The sequence below is a fragment of the Macaca fascicularis genome, chromosome 3 (genome assembly GCF_037993035.2).
Source record: "Macaca fascicularis isolate 582-1 chromosome 3, T2T-MFA8v1.1".
In the NCBI taxonomy this organism is placed as follows: domain Eukaryota; kingdom Metazoa; phylum Chordata; class Mammalia; order Primates; family Cercopithecidae; genus Macaca; species Macaca fascicularis.
In genome coordinates, this window is record NC_088377.1 from 45,843,026 (window position 1) to 45,865,858 (window position 22,833).

The 22,833-nt window shown below is 54.0% G+C and overlaps 1 protein-coding gene across 17 annotated transcripts in view; it reads left to right on the forward strand.

The window, feature by feature from the left end:
- GRID2IP (Grid2 interacting protein) overlaps positions 1 to 22,833 on the forward strand; it is a 43,290-nt gene that overhangs the window by 19,817 nt on the left and 640 nt on the right. For 4 of the 17 annotated variants that reach the window (XM_065541650.2, XM_074034403.1, XM_065541644.2 and 1 more), the window contains exons 7-20: positions 6,033 to 6,187; positions 9,508 to 9,639; positions 9,863 to 9,960; positions 10,171 to 10,288; positions 11,557 to 11,912; positions 12,471 to 12,887; positions 14,973 to 15,060; positions 16,010 to 16,099; positions 17,219 to 17,415; positions 17,741 to 17,896; positions 18,031 to 18,117; positions 18,781 to 18,910; positions 18,997 to 19,115; positions 22,659 to 22,823. In XM_065541650.2, coding sequence (XP_065397722.1) covers positions 6,033 to 6,187; positions 9,508 to 9,639; positions 9,863 to 9,960; positions 10,171 to 10,288; positions 11,557 to 11,912; positions 12,471 to 12,887; positions 14,973 to 15,060; positions 16,010 to 16,099; positions 17,219 to 17,415; positions 17,741 to 17,896; positions 18,031 to 18,117; positions 18,781 to 18,910; positions 18,997 to 19,115; positions 22,659 to 22,823 — 2,308 coding nt within the window. Of the gene's footprint in view, positions 1 to 6,032; positions 6,188 to 9,507; positions 9,640 to 9,862; positions 9,961 to 10,170; positions 10,289 to 11,556; positions 11,913 to 12,470; positions 12,888 to 13,653; positions 13,905 to 14,972; positions 15,061 to 16,009; positions 16,100 to 17,218; positions 17,416 to 17,740; positions 17,897 to 18,030; positions 18,118 to 18,780; positions 18,911 to 18,996; positions 19,116 to 22,658; positions 22,824 to 22,833 lie in introns of those variants that run through there. The other 13 variants (XM_074034405.1, XM_074034406.1, XM_065541646.2 and 10 more) reach the window with 6 other exon arrangements.

Here is a 22,833-nt window from a genome sequence, read left to right on the forward strand (position 1 = left end):
TCTCAAAAAAGAAAAAAGAGAAAAACAGGCCGAGTGAGGTGGGTCACACCTGTTATCCTAACACTTTGGGAGGCTGAGTTGGGCAGATTGCCTGAGCTCAGGAGTTTGAGACCATCCTGGGCAACATGGTGAAACTCCGTCTTTACTGAAATACAAAAAATTAGCTGGGCGTGGTGGTGGGCACCTGTAGTCCCAGCTACTTGGGAGGCTGAGGCAGGAGAATCACTTGAACCCAGGAGGCAGAGGTTGCAGTGAGCCAAGATCACGCCACTGCTCTCCAGCCTGGGTGACAGAACGAGACTTTGTCTCCAAAAAAGAAAAAAAAAATCATTGTGCTTTATATCATGTTTTGTGTCTGACTTATTCACCAGTTACTATGTGTTTAGCTCTGTCCACATTACTCTGTGTATATTTCATACAATGATTATAACTATAGCCAGATTCCTTTAGATCACAGTGGTGTCCAACTTTTTATTTTTGCTAGTTTCTTTTTTTTAATTTTTATTTTTTATTTGAGATGGAATCTCACTCTGTCATCTGGCTGGAGTACAGTGATGTGATCTTGGCTCACTGCAACCTCCACCTCCCAGGTTCAAGCAATTCTCCTGCCTCAGCCTCCCGAGTAGCTGGGACTACAGGCACTCTCCACTACGCCCAGCTAATTTTTGTATTTTTAGTAGAGACGGGGTTTCACCATATTGGCCAGGGTGGTCTTGATCTCTTGACCTCATGATCTGCCCGCTTTGGCCTCCCAAAGTGCTGGGATTACAGGCGTGAACCACTGTGCCTGGCCTATTTGTGTTAGTTTCTTAGCCATAAAAGTGACATCCTGTTTTTATTTGGTTTTCTTCTATTACTATCTATTTTATTTATTTATTTATTTATTTATTTATTTATTTATTTATTTTGAGACAGAGTCTCGCTCTGTCACCCAGGCTGGAGTGCAGTGGCGTGATCTTGGCTCACTGCAAGCTCCGCCTCCCGGGTTCACGCCATTCTCCTGCCTTAGCCACCCGAGTAGCTGGGACTACAGGCTCCTGCCACCACGCCCAGCTAATTTTTTGTATTTTTAGTAGAGATGGGGTTACACCGTGTTAGCCAGGATGGTCTCAATCTCCTGACCTCGTGATCTGCCCGCCTCGGCCTCTCAAAGTGCTGGGATTACGGGTGTGAGCCACCACACCCGGCCTTCTATTACTAATTATTTTAAGCATCTTTTAATATGCTTGTGAACTTTTTCTGGAATTTTCTCTGTAAATTACCTGTTCATACCCTTTGTCCATTTTTGTTTTCTTGGATTTTTGTCCTTGTTGACTGGCATGAAGTTTCTTGTATATTTTATTTTATTTCATTTTGTTTATTTTCTGAGACAGGGTCTCACTCTGTCACCCAAGCTGGAGTGCAGTGGTACAAACACAGCTCACTGCAGCCCCGAACTCCCAGGCTAAAGTGATCCTTGTGCCTCTGCCCCCCAGGTAGCTGGGACTACAGGCGCTCACCTACCATGCCCAGCTAATTTTTGTTTGTTTGTTTGTTTGTTTTGTTTTGTTTAGTAGAGTCAGGGTTTTGCCATGTTGCCCAGACGGGTCTTGAACTCCTGGGCTCAAGTGATTTGCCCATTTTAGCCTCCTAAAGTGCTGAAATTACAGGCATGAGCCACTGCCCCCAGCCCCTTGTATATTTTGTTTTATTTATTTATTTATTTTGAGGCAGAGTCTTGCTCTGTTGCCCAGGCTGGAGTCCAGTGGTGCAATCTCAGCTCACTGCAACCTCTGCCTCCGCAGTTCAAGTGTTTCTCCTGCCTCAGCCTCCCAAGTAGCTGGGATTACAGGCGCCCACCACCATGCCTGGCTAATTTTTGTACTTTTAGTAGACATGGGGTTTCACCATGTTGGCCAGGCTGGTCTCGGACTCCTGACCTCAGGTGATTCCTCTGCCTTAACCTCCCAAAGTGCTGGGATGACTGGTGTGAGCCACGACAGCTGGACACCTTTGTATATTTTAGGTACTGATTTCTCCTTGATTTTGCATGTTGTAAATTTCTCTCCCATTTGTTACTTCTGTTGTTAGGTCTGTTGTGTCTAATATTAATGTGTCTATGTTGGGCTTCCTTGAATAGATAACCTTGCTTTTGCATAATCAAACTCGCCACATTTTTGGTCCTATAGTTTTGTGTAGGGTCCAGCCCTACAGGGCCTGTGTGTTTTTCTCTTCGTGTGTGGAGACGAGAGATCGTAGAAATAAAGACACAAGACAAAGAGATAGAAGAAAAGACAGCTGGGCCCGGGGGACTACTACCACCAAAACGCAGAGACCAGTAGTGGTCCCGAATGCCTGGCCGTGCTGTTATTTATTGTGTACAAGGCAAAGGGGCAGGGCATGGAGTGAGAGCCATCTCCAATGATAGGTAAGGTCATATGAGTCACGTGTCCACCAGACAGGGGGCCCTTCCCTATTTGGTAGCTGAGGTGGAGAGAAAGAGGGGACAACTTACGTCATTATTTCTTCTTTTTTTTTTTTTGAGACGGAGTCTTGCTCTGTTGCCCAGGCTGGAGTGCAGTGGCATGATCTGGGCTCACTGCAAGCTCCGCCTCCCAGGTTCACGTCATTCTCCTGCTTCAGCCTCCCGAGTAGCTGGGACTACAGGCGCCCGCCACCTCGCCCGGCTAGTTTTTTGTATTTTTTTTAGTAGAGACGAGGTTTCACCGTGTTAGCCAGGATGGTCTCGATCTCCTGACCTCGTGATCCGCCCGTCTTGGCCTCCCAAAGTGCTGGGATTACAGGCTTGAGCCACCGTGCCCGGCCGTCATTATTTCTTCTATGCATTTTTTTTTTTTTTTTTTTTTTTGAGGCAGAGTCTCGCTCTGTCGCCCAGGCTGGAGTGCAGTGGCCGGATCTCAGCTCACCGCAAGCTCCGCCTCCCAGGTTTACGCCATTCTCCTGCCTCAGCCTCCCGAGTAGCTGGGACTACAGGCGCCCGCCACCTCGCCCGGCTAGATTTTTGTATTTTTTAGTAGAGACGGGGTTTCACCGTGTTAGCCAGGATGGTCTCGATCTCCTGACCTCGTGATCCGCCCGTCTCGGCCTCCCAAAGTGCTGGGATTACAGGCTTGAGCCACCGCGCCTGGCCTCTTCTATGCATTTTAAAGACTTTAGTACTTTCACTAATTCTGCTACTGCTATCTAGAGGTGGAGCTGGGTGTACAGGGCAGAACATGAAAGCGGACCAGGAGCGTGACCACTGAAGCACAGCATCACAGGGAGACTATTAGGCCTCTGGATGGCTGGGGGCGGGCCTGACTGATGGCAGGCCTTCCACAAGAAGTGGTGGAGCAGAGTCTTCTCTAACTCTCCCGGGAAATATAGACTCCCTTTCCTGGTCTGCTAAGTAACGGGTGCCTTCCCAGGCACTGGCGTTACCGCTAGACCAAGGAGCCCTCTAGTGGCCCTGTCCAGGCGCAACAAAGGGGTCACACTAGTCTTTCTTTTTTTTTTTTCTTTTTTTTGAGATGGAGTCTCGCTCTGTCGCCCAGGCTGGAGTGCAGTGGCCAGATCTCAGCTCACTGAAAGCTCCACCTCCCGGGTTTACGCCATTCTCCTGCCTCAGCCTCCCGAGCAGCTGGGACTCCAGGCGCCCGCCACCGCGCCCGGCTAGTTTTTTGTATTTTTTAGTAGAGACGGGGTTTCACCATGTTAGCCAGGATGGTCTTGATCTCCTGACCTCGTGATCCGCCCGTCTCGGCCTCCCAAAGTGCTGGGATTACAGGCTTGAGCCACCGCGCCCGGCCCACACTAGTCTTTTGATCACTTCTCACCGTGTTCCTTCAGCTCCTATCTCTGTATGGCCTGGTTTTTCCTAGGTTATAATTGTAGAACAAAGATTATTATAATATTGGAATAAACAGTAATGCTATAAACTAATGATTAATAATATTCACATATAATCATATCTATAATCTATTTCTAGTATAACTATTCTTATTCTATATATTTTCTTTATTATACTGGAAGAGCTTGTGCCCTCAGTCTCTAGCCTTGGCACCTGGGTGACTTGCTGCCCACAGTTTTGGCTTTTGAATTTTTTTTTTTTTTTTTTGAAACGGAGCCTCGCTCTGTCCCCCAGGCTGGAGTGCAGTGGCACTATCTCGGCTCACTGCAAGCTCCGCCTCCCGGGTTTACGCCATTCTCCTGCCTCAGCCTCCCGAGTAGCTGGGACTACAGACGCCCGCCACCATGCCCGGCTAATTTTTTGTATTTTTAGTAGAGACGGGGTTTCACCGTGTTCGCCAGGATGGTCTCGATCTCCTGACCTCGTGATCTGCCTGCCTCGGCCTCCCAAAGTGCTGGGATTACAGGCGTGAGCCACTGCACCCGGCCTGGCTTTTGAAATTTTAAATTCTTCCCTGCTTCTGGGTCAAAAGATGTTCTCCTACTTCTTTATTTCTTTATTTATTTGTTTATTTATTTATTTATTATTTTGAGACGAGGTCTTGCTCTGTTGCCCAGGCTGGAGTGCAATGGCATGATCTCAGCTCATTGCAACCTCCGCCTCTCGGGTTCAAGCGATTCTCCTGCCTCAGCCTCCCCAGTGGCTGGGACTACAGGCATGTGCCACCACGCCTGGCTAATTTTTTTTTTTTTTTTTTTTTTTTTTTTTTTTTTTTTTGAGACGGAGTCTCGCTCTGTCGCCCAGGCTGGAGTGCAGTGGCGCGATCTCGGCTCACTGCAAGCTCCGCCTCCCGGGTTCACGCCATTCTCCCGCCTCAGCCTCCCGAGTAGCTGGGACTACAGGCGCCCACAACCGCGCCCGGCTAATTTTTTGTATTTTTAGTAGAGACGGGGTTTCACCGTGGTCTCGATCTCCTGACCTTGTGATCCGCCCGCCTCGGCCTCCCAAAGTGCTGGGATTACAGGCGTGAGCCACCGCGCCCGGCCTGGCTAATTTTTTTATTGTTAGTAGAGAGGGGTTTTCGCCACATTGGCCAGGCTGGTCTCGAACTCCTGAGCTCATGATCCACCCACCTCAGCCTCCCAAAGTGCTGGGATTATAGGCATGAGCCACCGTGCGTGGCCTGCTCTATATGTTTTTTGTGTTTTTGAGACAGAGTCTTGCTCTGTCACCCAGGCTGGAGTGCGGTGGCGCAATCTCAGCTCACTGCAACCTCCACCTCCCAGTTTAAGCGATTCTCCTACCTCAGCCTCCTGAGTAGCTGGGACTACAGGTACATGCCACCACGCCCAGCTAATTTTTGTATTTTTAGTAGAGAGGGGGGTTTCACTAAGTTGGCCAGACTGGTCTCGAACTCCCGATCTGAGGTGATCCAGCCACCTCAGCCTCCCAAAGTGCTGGGATTACAGTCATGAGCCACCATGCCTGGCCTCTTCTATACGTTTTAATCTTCACAACAGCTCTATGAGGTAGATGCTATTTTTATCCCCATTTTACAGATGAGGAAACTGAGTCACAGAGAAGGTAAGTCACTTGAGAAAGGTCACTTAGCTGGTAAGTGGCAGAGCTGAGATTGGAGTCTGGCTACCCTATCCCTGGAGCCTGCCTTCCTGCCCACTTCTCTCTCTCTCTCTTTTTTTTTTTTTTTTTTTTTTTTTTTTGAGTCAGAGTCTCACTCTGTCTCGCAGGCTGGAGTGCAGTGACACGATCTCAGCTCACTGCAACCTCCACTTCCCAGGCTTAAGCAATTCTCCTGCCTCAGCCTCCCGAGTAACTGGGCTTACAGGTGTGCACCACCACGCATGGCTAATTTTTATATTTTCAGTAGTGACGGGGTTTCACCATGTTGGCTGGGCTGGTCTGGAACTCCTGACCTCAAATGATCCACCTGCCTCGGCCTCTCAAAGTTTTGGGATTACAGGCGTGAGCCACCGTGACCAGCCCCCCCTTCTGTCTTTCAAGGGCAGGGATAGAGCATGAGGGCAGACACTGTGGCTTGGAAGTCCCGTCTTGTCTACCCCCACTCAGTGCATCATAGTAAGCCCGTGAGTACTGAGCCTCTCGTTCCTGCACCTTCCCCCAGGAACATTGACACCCTCATCGTTGACGTCTACCCTGTGCTGGACACCCCTGCCAAGCAGGTCCTGTGGCAGTTCATCTACCAGCTGCTGACCTATGAGGAGCAGGAGCTCTGCCAGGAGAAAATCGCATGCTTCCTGGGCTACACGGCCATGACAGGTAAGCGTCCTCTCCCCTGCCACTTCCCTGCCTGTAGCTGCTGACTGTCCAGCTCACCAGGTGAACATCCAGACACCTGTTCTCACCTGTGAAGTTTTTTTTTGTTGTTGTTTGTTTGAGACGGAGTCTCGCTCCTGTGCCCCAGGCTGGAGTGCAATGGCGCGATCTCGACTCGCTGCAGCCTCCACCTCCCCGGTTCAAGCGATTCTCCTGCCTGAGCCTCCTGAGTATCTGGGACTAAAGGCGCATGCTACCACACCCAGATAATTTTTTGTATTTTTAGTAGAGAAGAGGTTTCACTGTGTTAACCAAGATGATCTGTATCTCCTGACCTCATGATCCGCCCTCCTTGGCCTCCCAAAGTGCTGGGATTATAGGTGTGAGCCACCACACCCGGCCCTTTTTTTTTTTTTTGGAGATGGGGTCTTGCTCTGTTGCCCAGGCTGGAGTGTCATGGTGCCATCACGGCTCACCGCAGCCTCAACCTCCTGGGCTCAAGCAATCTTCCCGCCCTGGCATCCCAAAGCACAGGGATTACAGGTGTGAGCCACTGCATGTGGCCTCACCTATGGGGTCTTACAGCCGATTTGGGCTCCTCCCACATAGATGTGTCCACAGCCATGCTCGTACACACCCACAATACACCAGGGCTAGGCCCACATGTGGCCCCACGGATGTGCCTTCCCAGCGTGACCTTTATGCGGCGTACACAGCATAACCTGAGACTTTAGACACTGCACCTGACCACCTATGGTTTCAGTATTTGCACCCACAAAATGGAAGTGATCTCAGCGGCTGTGCTCGGTACTCTGAGAAGCGTGGCACAGATTAAGGAACTTGTGTAAGGCTGGACGCGCTGGCTCACGCCTATAATCCCAGCGTTTTAGAAGGCTGAGGTGGGAGGATCACTTGAGCTCAGGAGTTCAAGATTAGCCTGGGCAACATAGCAAGAGCCTGTCTCTACCAAAAAATAAATAAACAAATAATACGTTTTAATTTAGCCAGGTGTAATGCACAACTGTAGTCCCGGCTAGTTGGGAGGCTGAGGTGGGAAGATGGCTTGAGTCCAGGAGATCGAGGCTGCGGTGAGCTATGATCGAGCTACTGCCCTCAAAAAAAAAAAAAAAAAAAAAAGAAGAAGAAGAAGAAAGAAAAGAAAAAAAAAGAAATTCATGTGGTTGCCGTTTACAGACATGCCAACACCATCACCAGGATTGTGAGCCCACAACCGCATCCCACCTGGCCAGTGGCTCCCAGTGTACTCTTTCTTGCACATACACAGGCCTGCGGTGCCACGTGTGGCTGCCACCAGTGTGTTCAGCGTGCCCTTTGAATGCCCACAAACCCCTGCACTCAGCATGCAGGCCATGTGGATGGAAGGTGTGCGGAACTTGTGTTCTACCCTGGTCTAGGCACCCTGCCCCTGCTATGAAACCCGCTGCAGGCCAGGCTCGGTAGCTCACGCTGGTAATCCCAGCACTTTGGGAGGCTGAGGTGGGCGGATTGCTTGAGGTCAGGAGTTCAAGACCAGCTTGGGCAACACAACGAGACCCCCATATCTACAAAATACTTAAAAATCAGCCAGGGGTGGTTGGGCATGGTGGCTCACGTCTGTAATCCTAGCAGTTCGGGAGGCCGAGGCAGGTGGATCACTTGAGGTCAGAAGTTTGAGACCAGCTTTGCCAACTGGGGCAACCTCGTCTCTACCAAAAATACAAAAATAAGCCAAGCGTGGTGGCACGCACCTGTAATCCCAGCTACTTGAGAGGCTGAGGCAGGAGAATCACTTGAACCCGGGAGATGGAGGTTATAGTGAGCTGAGATCGCACCACTGCACTCCAGTCTGGGTGACATAGCGAGACTCCATCTCAAAAAAAAAAAAAAAAAAAAAAAATCAAAAATTAGCCAGGTGTGGTGGCGTGCACCTGTAGTCCCAGCTACTTGGGAGGATGAGGTGGGAGGAGCACTTGAGTTCAGTAGTTGGAGACCAGCCTGGGCAACATAGCAAGATCCCTTCTCTAAAACAAAAAAAATTTAATTAGCTGGGTATGGTGGCATGCGCCTGTAATCCCAGCTACTGGGGAGGCAGGAGGGTCTCTTGAGCCTGGAATTCAAGGCTGCACTTAGCCCTGATCGCACTCCAACCTGGGGGACAGAGTGAGACCTGTCTAAAAACAAAAAAAAATGGCAGGCGTGGTGGCTCACATCTGTAATCCCACAGCACTTTGGGAGGCTGAGGCGGGTGGATCACCTGAGATCAGGAGTTCAAGACCAGCCTGGCCAACATGGTGAAACACCATCTCTACTGAAAAAAAAATACAAAATATTAGCCAGGTGTGGTGGTGCATGCCTGTAGTCTTGGCTACTTGGGAGGCTGAGGCTCGGGAATCATTTGAACCCAAGAGGCGGAGGTTGCAGTGAGCTGAAATTATGCACTCCAGCCTGGAGGAGAAAGCCAGACAGGAAGGTAGAAAGGAAGGGAGGGAGGGAGGGAAGGAAGCCAGACTCAGTTGAAAAGGAAGGGGAGGGGAGGGGAGGAGGGGAGGAGTTGCTGCAGAGTTGCTGTGCCCATGAGCTGCAGTCCCAGGGACCCACAACTTGCTAGGGTTTTAGCAAGAAGCTTGGGCTCCGTGCTGGACAGCACATGTCTTACATATCTGCCTAAGCTCAAAAAACTTCTATTTTGGCCGGGAGCAGTGGCTCATGCCTGTAATCCCAGCACTTTGGGAGGCTGAGGTGGGTGCATCACCTGAGGTCAGGAGCTTGAGACCAGCCTGGCCAACATGGTGAAACCCTGTCTCTACTAAAATTACAAAAATTAGCCATGCGTGGTGATGGACGCCTGTAATCCCAGCTACTCGGGAGGCAGAGGCAGGAGAATCGCTTAAACCTGGGAGGTGGCGGTTGCAGAGAGCTGAGATTGCGCCACTGCACTCCAGCCTGGGCAATAAAAGCAAAACTAAGTCTAAAAAAAAAAAAAAGCAAAAAAAAAAAAAACCTATTTTGCCCATAATCCTCTCTGGGCAGCAGTGACTTGGCCTGGGGCAAGCACAGGGAGTTGAGACTCTGGAAGCTGTTGTCATGAGATCTCTGCTAGGCCCCCGAGCTCAGGCTCGCTGCATTTTGGTGCCACTCCTGGCACCTGGTTTCTTGCCCCGGGGCTTCCCCTCAAGAGCTGTTCTGGAGGCAAGCAGGGCAGACCCCATAGCCTGGGGTCCGCATATTGGTGCAGATGACATCTGCCCTCCCCTCTCTGTTTTGGAGGTCCCTTGTCTGGCTGAGAGGACAAGAGGGCCCCATATTCCCTGCATGTCCCACAGCAGAGCCGGAGCCTGAGCTGGACCTGGAGCCGGAGCCCACACCCGAGCCCCAGCCGCGGAGCTCCATGCGGGCTTCCTCCATGTGCCGCCGCAGCCTCCGGTCCCAGGGCCTGGAGGCTGGCCTCAGCTGCGGTAAGGCCGGTGTCGGGGGAAGGGTATGAAAGGAGCTCAGTTTTTCCACCTGCAAAATGGGCTTGGTGAGGTGGGGAATCCCAGGGAATGGGGCTAAGCAGGGCTCAGGATTGGCCCTGCTGGGTCTGTGGGGCCTGTTGGTTCTGGGCCGGGGCCTGAGCCTTAGAGCTCAGATACATTACCGTACAGACATCGTTACCGTAATGACATTGTTCCTCGGTAGGTCCTGGCGAGTGCCCTGAGATGCCTCTTCCCCTGATCCCAGGCGAGCGCCAAGCGGGCGATGGCACTTCCCTCCCTGAGACCCCCAACCCCAAGATGGTGAGACCTTCTCACTGCCCTCCAGGTGGGGTCAATAGGGGGCGGGGAATGGACGGTCCGTAGAACTGGGCCCAGGAGACCCAGGCCAAGGGGCTGCTTCAGGCTGGGGCAGATCCCTGCCTCCCGGCCCACCCAGGCCTGGCCTCTGAGGCCACATTAGGGCCATGAGGAGAAGTAGGGTGGGCTGGACTCACCCCCGCCTCCCTCCAGATGTCAGCCGTCTATGCAGAGCTCGAGTCTCGACTGAACAGCAGCTTCAAAGGGAAGATGGGGACCGTGTCCAAATCCCGGGCTTCCCCTCCGGGCCCCAGCCCGGCAGTCACCGCAGGTAGGGCTCCAGCCTCTGTCCTCTTGACTGTCCAGGTGTTTCCCTCCACCCCAGGCTCAGCCCTGGAGCTGCTTCTCTGCTCCATCAGGGTCAGGGTTGTCCCAGTCCCTCCCATGGCCCTGTGACCCTCACCTCAGCTGTGGATCAAGACAGTAGCCTGGGTACCGTGGGTTGTGCCTGTAATCCCAGCACTTTGGGAGGCCAAGGCAGGAGGATCAGTTGAGCCCAGGAGTTTGAGACCACCCTGGCAACATAGTGAGACCCCATCTCTACAAAAAAAAAAAAAAAAAAAAAAATTAGCTGGGCATGGTTGCGTATGCCTGTAGTCCTAACTCCTCAAGAGGCTGAGCTGGGAGGATCACTTGAGCCCAGGAGTTCAAGGCTGCAGTGAGCTGTGATCGAGCTCCTGCACTCTAGCCTGTAAGCAACAGAGCAAGACCCTATCTTAAAAAAGAAAAAGAGGCCGGACGCTGTGGCTCACGCCTGTAATCCCAACACTTTGGGAGGCTGAGGCGGGTGGATCACAAGGTCAGGAGATTGAGACCATCCTGGCTAACACGGTGAAACCCTGTCTGTACAAAAAATACAAAAAAATTAGCCGGGTGTGGTGGCACGTGCCTATAGTCCCAGCTACTCAGGAGGCTGAGGCAGGAGAATTGCTTGAACCCGAGAGGCAGAGGCTGCAGTGAGCTGAGATTGCACTACTGCACTCCAGCCTGGGCAACAGCGAGAATCTGTCTCAAAAAAAAAAAAAAAAAAAAAAAGAAAGAAAAAGAAAGAAGGCAGATGTTGGCAGATGACTGTTTCTGAAGAAGTCCCCGAGTTAGCAAGGGGTTATTGGATAAACTATCGAGTGCACGTGTTGTCCTGTGAATGGCACAGCTGGGAAGACAGTTGCTCTGCAGCTCAGAAGGCAGGACCCCTGGGAGATCCTCCTGTCATCTCAGGGCTTTCTGGGCATGCGAGATGCCCCGTGACTCTGGGTCTGGGCCCTAGAGAAGCCCCTCCACCCTTTGAGTTAGTGGTGTTCAGTGGCTCCCAGCTGGGACCCCTGGTGACCATTCCAAGGTGAGCTGGCATCCAGCCTGTCCTGAGGCTGAACAATGCTCCTGCTCACTGGGTCTGGCCTTTGGTCATGCTTGGAAGGCAGGGCCGCCCAGGGTCTTCCTGCACTGTGCCCAGAGAGGGAAAGGGGCCCTCTCTCCAGCTTGCACCTGGAACCCCAGTGCTGGCTGAAGAGGAATCCTCATACTCCATCCCCCCTCCAGGGCCCAGGACCCTGTCCGGCGTCTCGTGGCCCAGCGAGCGACTCTTGCCCTCCCCCTGCTACCACCCGCTGTGTTCAGGGGGTCTGGCCTCCCCCAGCAGCTCTGAGTCCCACCCCTACGCCAGCCTGGACAGCAGCAGGGCGCCCTCCCCACAGCCAGGCCCCGGGCCCATCTGCCCTGACAGCCCCCCAAGCCCGGACCCCGCCCGCCCGCCCAGCCGCAGGAAGCTCTTCACCTTCTCCCACCCTGTGCGAAGCCGTGATACTGACCGCTTCCTGGACGTGCTGAGCGAGCAGCTGGGCCCCCGGGTCACCATCGTGGATGATTTCCTGACCCCCGAGAATGACTACGAGGAGGTGGGCACGCAAGCAGGTGTGGAGGGAGGCGGGTGAGGCAAGGTGTGGCGGTCCGCAAAGCAATAGTGTTCCTGGGCTCCTAAAGGGGCCTGCTGCCCTTGGGATCTTCCCCAGGCTATCCCACTCCCTGGCTCAAGCTATCCCACTCCTTGCCCCAGGTTACCCTATCTCCTGTTTGAGGTTATCATGCTCCTTGTCTGAGGTTAGCCCGTATTCACTGTCCCAGGTTAGCCCATTCCTTAGCTCAGGCTATCCCACCCACAGCCTGAGGCTAACCTGTAAGAGGGTCCTATCCTTATTCCAGGCTATCCCCCTCACACCCTGAGGCTAACCCATGAGAGGGTCCTATCCTTAGCCCATGCTATGCCCCTCACAGCTTGAGGCTAACCCATGAGACAGTCCTATCCTTATCCTAGGCTGTCCCCCTCACAGACTGATGCTAACCCGTGAGACGGCCCTATCCTTGTCCCAGGCTATCCCATGATCCTTCACTTTGCACCTGCTCTAGTCTCTCTGGGCCCAGCCTCACCCTCCCCTTGCCTCTCTCCCCACCACCAGATGAGCTTCCATGATGACCAGGGCAGCTTCGTAACCAATGAGCGGAGCAGCGCCAGCGACTGTGTCAGCAGCAGTGAAGAAGGCAGCTCCCTGACCTACTCCTCCATCTCTGACCACATCCCCCCACCCCCACTCAGCCCCCCTCCACCACCACCCCTGCCTTTCCATGACCCCAAGCCCAGCTCCCGCGGCTCTGATGGTTCCCGGGGCCCTGCTCAGGCGCTGACCAAGCCCCTCACCCAACTCAGCCACCCAGTCCCTCCACCACCCCCACCGCCCCTGCCTCCACCTGTGCCCTGTGCACCCCCCATGCTGTCCCGGGGCCTGGGCCACCGGCGCAGTGAGACCAGCCACATGAGTGTCAAGCGCTTGCGGTGGGAACAGGTGGAGAACTCAGAAGGCACCATCTGGGGTCAGGTGGGTGACCTGGGACCCACCAGTGCTCTGTACTGGGGGAGGATGGCTTGGGCAGCATCACTGAAGGAAAACCCATCTACCAGGCATCTTCCAACATCATACTCCCTACCCCAAGCAGAGGATGAGTAGATGCCCAGCCCAAGGACATCTCCATGCTTGGGGGCCATTGCAGGCATTGAAGCCAATCTATGTCCCTAAGCCAACGACACACACTGGGGACACCTGGAAATGCCCCCGTACCCATCCTTGAAACCTATCGCTCTTGAGGCCACACGAGTTCTCTTAAACCCTTAAAAGAGCAGCTGGTTCAAACTCCTACACACCAGCCTTCACCCTTTCACTTTGATGCTTGAATTTCCTCCTGCACAACACTGCCAGGGTATGCTTGAACACTTTCAGTGATGGGGAACTCACTACCTGTCAAGGTCTTCCTTTCCTCACTGGACAATTTTAACCATCCTTTGTCTTGCTCTGAAATCTTGTCTCCCCAGGATTCCCATGCCCTGTTTTCTTTCTGGCCCTTGAAATCAGGCAGAGCAATCTTATCCACAGACCAAACAATCTGCAAGATGAACAAGGTTCACCCCACCTCTTTGTTTTTCAGGTCATTCTCTTAGAATGTGGTTTCCAGCCCCCACTCCAGTGTCCATGTCCCTGTCAAAGAGACATTCCCAGATGGAACCCCCAATGGGGGTTCCAGCTCAGAGGAGAGAACAGGGTTCTCACTTCCTTTGACCCAGACATCATACTCCTTTTAATATGGCAGGGACTCCTTCCAGCTCCTGAGGCTGCCCCAACCCAGCGCTCATGCTCACCATCATCCTCAACTGCATCTTCTTGGGATCCATAACACGCTCTCACGTATAGTCACACTGGGCAGAAGCATGCTTGTGATTTTTTCCCCACTGCCATCTCCTGGGTCCCAGTTCTGTCTCCTGCCTTCTCAGCCAAGATATCATCAGCCCACATCTCCAGGGACCCTTTCCAAGTTGCTAATAAAGATGCTCAGTGAGGCCAGTCTTGGTGGTTCATGCCTGTAATCCCAGCACTTTGGGAGGCTGAGGTGGGAGGACTGCTTGAGCCCAGGAGTTCAAGGCAAGCCTGGGCAACATAGTGAGATCTCGTCTCTACAAAGAATTCAAAAAATTAGCCGGACATGGTGGTGCATGCCTGTGGTCCCAGCTACTCGGGAGGCTGAAGAGGGAGGATCACTTGATTCCCAGAGGTGGAGGTTGCAGTAAGCCAAGATGGCACCACTGCAGTTCAGCCTGGGGTACAGAGTGAGACCCTATCTCAAAAAAAAAAAAACAAAACAAAACTCAGACAAGGGCACAAATAGGGACCTCCTGAGTCCCCTGGAGACCTCACTCCTGCCAACCTTAAACCAGTCTCCAAGTCTTGCTCCACAGCATGGTTCTTCCTTTGGTTACCAAAGGCGGAGACAGGGACACAGGTCACACATCTGGCCAAGCCCAAATCCATCCTCAGTGTCCCTGCCCTGCAGCTGTGTTCTAAGACTTCATTCCCCTGCCTGCCCTCCCTTTGGGTCGTCTCCCTTTGGCAGGCACCCCATCCTCACTCCCTGTCCCAGCCCCAGGCTGTCACCTCTCATCTATGCCATTCATCACAGCCACGTGTCCAGCGTCTGGCCCTTAGGCTGTCACAGCTGCAGTTCTCCCTGCAGCAGCTCACTCTGCCCAGGGCAGCCCTGGTGAACTCACCACCCTCCAAGGAGACCTAATGACAGAGCCAGACCCCTGAGCCACCTCCGGTAGCCCCTTACTTGGCTCTAGCCTCTTCACAGCTCCTTCATGCCCCTGCTTCAGTCCCACCTTGCTGGCTTCTGCACGAGTAGAGTTCCAAGTCTTGAGTCTCGATTAACCCAAAGAGGCGCTGGCTCAGCACCCAGTGACTTGGATGATCTGGCTTTTTCTGCAGTCTCCTCCGGCTCTGGGCTTGATCCCAGCACCTGATGGGTGCTTTTGCTCGGGAAGTCCCCAGGGCGGCCCTCAGAGGGTGGGAAGTGGGAGTCCAGTCCAGCTGCTGCTGCTCTTCCTCCTCTGAACTTCCCATCTTCCCTGGCAGCTCGGGGAAGACTCCGACTACGACAAGCTGAGTGACATGGTGAAATACCTTGACCTGGAGCTCCACTTCGGCACCCAGAAACCTGCTAGTGAGTGGCCTGATGGCCTTAGGGGAACCCCAGATACCACACCATCTGTGACAGCCCCAGGCTTAGTATCTCCCAGGGCTGCACTGACTGCTATTTAACCTGATGTGTCCTCAAGCCTTCCGTCCGTGAGTTATTTAATAGCTGGCATTTAGGCCGGGCACAGTGGCTCATGCCTGTCATCCCAGCACTTTGGGAGGCTGAGATGGGTGGATCGCCTGAGCTCAGGAGTTCGAGACCAGCCGGCAACGTGGGAAAACCCCTGTCTCTACCAAAAATACAAAAAATTAGCCAGGCATGGTGGAGGATGCCTGTGGTTCCCAGCTACTTGGGAGGCTGAGTTGGGAGGATCAATTGAGCCTGGGAGGTGGAGGTTGCAGTGAGCCGTGATCACACCACTGCACTCCAACCTGGTAACCTGGGTGACCCAGTGAGACCCTGTCTCAAAAAAAAAAAAAAAAAAAAGCTGGCATTTATTGTGCAGTGATCAAATACCAGGGACTCTAATTTCTAAATCCCATGGCAACTCTATGATGTACATACTGTGATCACCACCCACTTCCTCATGAGGAAGCACAGAGAGGTGAGGTAATTTGTTCACAGTCACACCGTAGACAGGGGGCATCCACAAATATATCTTCCAGGCTCCCTTGCCCTCACCCTTTCCTGGGTATCTCCCTGTCGTTGCTGGGTGGAACAGGCGGTCCCAGGATGGAACAGAAAGACCTGGCCTCCTGCAGCATGGAGGATGCACAGGGCACGGGGTGGGGGAGGTTACACACAGGACCTGAGGCCTGAGGGTCCCTGACCTGAGGAATGAGGGGACTATGGACATGCGTAGCTGATTAAGTCGAGGTCGTCCTTAGGGGGAATCGTGGCTGTTGGCTGTGGCCACACCACTCCTGGGCCTTCCCACGGCAGCCTCAGCCTAGCCCCCTTCGTAAACTGTCAGTTTCTTTTCCAGAACCGGTGCCGGGGCCGGAGCCCTTCCGGAAGAAGGAGGTGGTGGAGATCCTGTCCCATAAGAAGGCCTACAACACCTGTGAGGGTCCGGGGAACCCCAGAGGGTGTAGGGGGCAGGTGGCGGCCCTTTCTCTGGGTCTCAGACCTGCCCAGGTGGATGACAGAGATTAGGCGGTGGGGACCCGGACTCCAGTCGCTCAGCGCGGTGAAGGCCCCCTCCCAGGCCCCATAGCCAGCCAGATCCCACCTGGGCGCAGGTGCCGGCCCCGCCCTCACTGTGTAATCAACTCCCCGGTTCTGGCCCCGCCTCCAGCCTCATTCCCTCTCTCCTTCGCAGGCCCCGCCCTTGTCCCTGGCCCGACCCCCATAGGCTCCACCCAGCTTCTTAATCTAGCGCCTCGAGAACCCCGTCTTCACCCTTAAATCGGTCTATGAAAGACCGTCTCTATTTCAGGGCCCGCCCCTGCCCCGCCCCCTACGGCACCCCTCGCAGGCCCCGCCCCTGTTCCTTGTCTTCTCCATTCTGTCTCCTCCCTGTAGCCGAAGCCCATCTGGAAGGTCCGCCCTCTCCCTGCTGGTCCCCGCCCTCTACCCCAGCTCGATCTCAACCAGCAGCGCCGCTCCTTTTCCTTGCTCCTGCCCCCTCCAGGCTCCTCACAGTAGCCCAGGCCAATCCCAAAGCCCCGCCCTCTTTCCACCTGAGTCCCGCCCCAGTTTATCCTCGTAGACCCCGCCCTGTTCATTGTTCCCCACCCCTCTAGAGTTCCTCCAGTAGCCCAGGCCCCGCCCCAGCTCTCCCTCGCAGGTCTACCCGCTTTCCTTGTCCTCTGCCCCTTCAGATTCCCCCCTGTAGCCTGGGCCAACCTGGAAGCCCCGCCCTCTTCCTGCCGGGCCCCAACCTCTCCTTGCCCCTGCTCACCGATCGGCCCCGCCCCTTTTCCTTTTTTCTTCCCCTCCCAGGCTCCTCCCCTTAGCCCAGGCCAATCTTGAAGCGCCGTCCTCTCCCCACCCGGTACCCGCCTCAGCGCATCCTCTGGTCCCTGTCCGCGTTTCTGGTCCCTCCAGCCTCAAGGCCCCGCCCTCTCCCGTAGGCCCCGCCCCGTCCCCGCTTCTCTCCGCCTCTGCCCTCCCTCTCCGTCTTGGATCCCATCCTGCCCCGCCCCCTCCCCGCCCACTCACCGCACCGCCCCGCCCGCAGCCATCCTCCTGGCTCACCTGAAGCTGAGCCCCGCGGAGCTGCGCCAGGTGCTGATGAGCATGGAGCCCCGGCGCCTGGAGCCCGCGCATCTGGCGCAGCTGCTGCTCTTCGCGCCCGACGCCGACGAGGAGCAGCGCTACCAGGCCTTCCGCGAGGCGCCCGGCCGCCTCAGCGAGCCGGACCAGTTCGTCCTGCAGGTGCCGCGACCACAGTCCCGCCCCGAGGCCTCGGCCGGCTCCATAGGGGCTGTCGCTGTGGCCAGTGCTGCTGGAGTCCCGCGCCCCTTCGAGGGCCGCCACTGCGCCCAGGCCTCTGTGTCCCAGTTTAACATTAACCTTTAATGGCCAGGTCCCATTAGGGGTCCAAGGTACATGGGAGGTGGGCTCCCCCAGGGGTCGTGCTTATTCTTCCTACCGGAATATCGGGCCCAAGCATTTAGCAGACCCCCCACCCCAAAGCCTGCAGTGGGGCAGAGGGTCCCAGGAAGGGGATGGGTGAATCCTGGCTCTGCCTTCGAGGCAGATGCTGTCAGTTCCCGAATACAAGACGCGCCTGCGCAGCCTCCACTTCCAGGCCACGCTTCAGGAGAAGACAGAGGAGATCCGTGGCAGCCTTGAATGCTTGCGCCAGGCCTCCCTGGAGCTCAAAAACAGTCGGAAGCTCGCCAAGATCCTGGAGGTCAGGGGGCATACCCTCCCTGGCACCCTATCTGCTTCTCTGCCTCCTGGGGCTTCCAGCATGGAGGCCCATCCAGAGAGCAGGGTGGGTGGGTGGTGGTGGAGGACAGGACCTGCCCACCTTCTCGTCCACAGTTTGTGTTGGCCATGGGCAACTATCTCAACGATGGACAGCCCAAAACCAACAAGACCACTGGCTTCAAGATCAACTTTCTGACAGAGGTGAGGGGGCCTGCCAGCAGCAATTAACTGGTTTGCTCTAGCAGCAAGGCGCTGACGCCAAGCCTAGCTCAGTTGTGGCAGAGGGCAGGAGAGGACATTGTGACCAAGGAGGGCTCTTCTCCTAGCAGGAAAAGGGCTACATTGAAGCCAGGATGTGACTGCAGCAAAGGGTGGGGTGTGGTGGTGTAGGGGAACACACTCCCAGGATTTGGAAAAATGGAGTGAGGGGAAAGAGTTGGAAAGAGAGTGTCAAAGGCTGGCGATTGAGCTGGATGTGGTGGCTCATGCCTGTAATCCCAGCACTTTTGGAGGCCAAGGTGGGAGGATCACTTGAGGCCAGGAGTTGGAGACTAGCCTGGACAACATAGCAAGACCCCAGTTCTACAAAAATAATTGGCCAGGCATGACACATACCTGTAGTCCAAGCTACTTGGGAGACTGAGGTGGAAGGATTGCTTGAGCCTAGGGGTTTGAGGCAGTAGTGAGCTATGATGGAGCCACTGCACTCTGGTCTGGGCAATAGAGCAAGACCCTGCTATTTAAAAAAAAGGGGGAGGGGCAAGAATTGATCACTGATGCCACAGTAGTCCAGGAGAAGCTGGGCCCATGTGACCCCATGTGATGGGGTCCTTGATGGGGATGTATGTTGGGGGTCACTTGCAGCTGAACTCCACCAAGACAGTAGATGGGAAGTCCACTTTCCTGCACATCCTTGCCAAATCGCTGAGCCAGCACTTCCCTGAACTCCTGGGCTTTGCTCAGGACCTGCCCACCGTGCCCCTGGCTGCCAAAGGTATGCTGGGTGGGTGGATGAGGCAGAGGCATGCTGTCCTGGGCTGGGAGAGTGGCCCCATGTGGCCTCTGTCCTTTTCCCTACAGTGAACCAACGGGCTCTGACCAGCGACCTGGCCGACCTCCATGGCACTATCAGCGAGATACAGGATGCCTGCGAGAGCATTTCCCCCTCCAGCGAGGACAAGTTTGCAGTGGTCATGTCAGCATCCTCTAAGCAGCCTGTTCCTGCACCAGGCTGGATGGTGGGATGGTTGGGTGGAGCTGGCTATGGCTCCAGTGGCCACTGGAGACCTTGACTTCCTGCAGAGATTCTGGGCACAGGCTGCTGTGCACCCAGGGTTCCTGGAAGAGGCTCCATGCTGGGCTGTTTATTGATTGATTGATTGATTGATTGGGACAGGGCCTCACTCTGTCACCCAGGCTATGCCTGGCTAATTTTTGTATTTTTAGTAGAGACAGGGTTTTGCCATGTTGCCCAGGCTGATCTCAAACTCTTGGGGTCAAGTGATCTGCCTGCCTCAACCTCCCAGAGTGCTGGGATTACAGGCATGAGCCATAACACCGTGTCCCATCCTGGATTATAAATTTATTTTATTTTATTTTATGTATTTATGTATGTATGTATGTATTTATTTTATTTTATTTATTTTTTGAGACAGAGCCTTGCTCTGTTGCCCAGGCTAGAGTGCAGTTGGGCGATCTTGGCTCACTGCAGCCTCCGCCTCCCAGGTTCAAGCTATTCTCTTGCCTCAGCCTCCCAAGTAGCTGGGATTACAGGCACCCACCACCACATCTGGCTTATTTTTGTATTTTTGGTAGAGACATGGGCTCACTGTGTTTTCCAGGTTGGTCTTGAACTCCTGACCTCAGGTGATCCACCTGCCTCAGCCTCTCAGAGTGCTGGGATTACAGGCCTGAGCCACTGCGCTTAGCCCTGGGTCATTTACAATCCCAAGGCATTTATAATGCCAAGTCTGTGCGTAACGGAAGCCAGGGCTCTTTTGAGTGCCCCAAAGCCACTGTCCCATCTGTCCTCTGGGGCACTGTAGCCCAGAGCTAAGTCTCAAAATTACAAGGAGCAGCCTGTCAGGGTGGGACATTCCCACTGAGCCCCCCAGCAGGGCCTGGCCAGTGGGTGACAGAGGCCCAGATAGGAAGACAGGCAAGAAGGGCATGTGGCACTTCTCCCTGCTCCCCATCTCTGGCTCCAACACCCCTTGGCAGGGAACACAGGGTTTTCCCTAAGGCTGAAGCTAGGTAAGGAGGAGAGGTCTGGGGGCTGTGCCTGTGGCCAGGGCAGTAGGTGATGAAAGCGCCTGTCACATATCTCTGACTGCAGCACATGGGGCCTGGTGCGGGTGAGTGTCTGAGTAGGAATTTGATGTCAGATCCACCCCTGCCCCTTCCTCTTAGGCAGAAGATCTGCAGAGAATCATTAAGCAAACTCTACAGCTTGGGCAAGGTGCTTTTCACCATCTCCTTTCACCCACTTCACACCCAGATTTTTGTTTTGTTTTGAGACGGAGTCTCGCACTGTCGCCCAGGCTGGAGTGCAATGGCGCGATCTCGGCTCACTGCAACCTCCACCTCCCAGGTTAAAGCACTTCCTCTGCCTCAGCCTCCCAAGTAGCTGGGTTTACAGGTGCCCACCACCACACCCGGCTAATTTTTTGAATTTTTTAGTAGACACGGGGTTTCACTATGTTGGTCAGGCTGGTCTCAAACTCCTGACATCGTGATTCACCCGCCTCGGCCTCCCAAAGTGCTGGGATTACAGCCATGAGCCACCGTGCCCAGCCCACCCAGATGTTTTGCAGATGTGAAAACTGAGGCTGTTTAGGTGAGGGTTAGTCCACTCTAGCATCCCTCAGTCTAGGGGTATTGGCCTGCTTCCTTGGGCTTGGAGGTCCCCAGAGACAAGACAGATGGTCACATTCAAGGGTAGCCTCTGGGCCAGGTACAGTGGCTCATGCCTGTAATCCCAGCACTTTGGGAGGTCAAAGCTGAGAGATCACTTGAGGCCAGGAGTTTGAGAACAGCCTGGGCAACATAGCGGGACCCCATCTCTACAAAAGAATTTGAAAATGAGCCTGGCATGGTGGTGCATGTAGCCTGTAGTCCCAGCTACTCAGGAGGCTGGGGCTAGAGGATCACTTGAGCCCAGGAGTTCAAGGTTGCAGTGAGGTATGATCACACCACTGCACTCTAGCCGGGTGACAGAGTGAGACCCTGTCTCAAAAATAAAATGAAGGCAGTCCAGGCACGGTGGCTCATATCTGTAATCCCAACACTTTGGGAGGCCAAGGAGGGCAACTCCTGAGGTCAGGAGTTCAAGACCAGCCTGGCCAACATGGTGAAACCCTGTTTCTACTAAAAATACAAAAATTAGCCAGGTGTGGTGCCATGTGCCTGTAATCCCAGCTACTTAGAAGGCTGAGGCAGGAGAATCACTTGGACCCAGGAGGCGGAGGTTGCAGAAAGCCAAGATCGTGCCATTGCACTCCAGTCTGGGCAACAGAGCAAGACTCTGTCTCAAAATTAATTAATTAATTAATTAATCAATTAAAGGCAGCCTCTGCAAAGGAAATTGACCTGGCATATCAGACAGGCATAGGCCCAAATCCTGACTCATTTGCTTACCTGCTGTGGGACTATGGGCAAGTCACTTACCGTCTCTGAGCCCAGTTTTCTCATCAGGAAAAAGAGGGGTCATGAGAACCGCCACCACAGTGGTCATTAATTGATATGACCCTGGTGGGTTCAACCATGGCTCAGGTACCACAGTGCTTGCTGTGTGATCTTGGACTAGTTGCTAAAGTCTTCTGTGCTTTAATTTGTTCGCATGTGAAATAGAGATTATCTACCTCATAGAGGTGTTAAATGATGATTCAACAAGCTTGGAACAAAGCTTGGCACGGTTTTAAGTGCTGAAAACATGATAGCAATTCAACCACCGAATCTTTTTGCATGTATCAGATGCTATTCTAAGCCCTGGAGGTGCAAGGAGGGAGTGAGCTTTCACTTAGGCGGTAGGAAATGAACTTATGAACAATTTCAGATCATGACAAATGCTCTAGAAAACAGAGTAAGGCCTAAGGCCTGGTGCAGTGGCACACACCTGTAATCCCAGCACTTTGGGAGGCCAAGGTGGGAGGATCACTTGAGCCCAGGAGTTGAGACCACCCTAGACAATATAGACCCTATCTCTATTTTAAAAATCAAAAAATTATCTGGGTGTGATGGTGTGAGCCTCTGGTCCCAGCTACTTGGGAGGCTAAGGTGGGAGGATCACTTGAGCCTGGGAGGTAGACGCTGGAATGACCTGTGAGCTGTGATCACACCACTGCACTCCAGCCTGAGCAACAGAATAAGACCCTGTCTCAAAAAAAAAAAAAAGAAGTAAGGCCTAGAGAGTGACAGAGGGGCCTACTATAAATGGCTGGTTGGGGAAGAAGGTGGCAGTGGAAGCTTCTGATCAGAGACCCAGGGCCTGGCCCTGCAGAGAGAACAGGGGTGAATGGCCTGAGGCCGCACTGGCTGTGGCCAGTTCCCAGATGAGCTTAGTGGCCAGTGAGACTGGAGTCCCTTAACAGAACCCGGTTCCCTGTTGGACACAGGACCTGGCCCTTGGAAGAACTCAGGCCAACCGGGAATAGGGCTGCTAGGGGACCTGTCTGTCTGGGGCCACCACTCGAGACCCTGGGGGCATCAGCGGACTGGCTGTTTCCTTAACTGAGGCCTGTCAGTCCTTCCTGGAGACGGCCCAGCCGGCGCTTCGGGCGCTGGACGGGCTGCAGCGCGAGGCCATGGAGGAGCTGGGCAAGGCGCTGGCCTTCTTCGGGGAGGATTCCAAGGCCACCACCTCTGAGGCTTTCTTCGGCATCTTTGCAGAGTTCATGAGCAAATTCGAGGTGAGCCCCG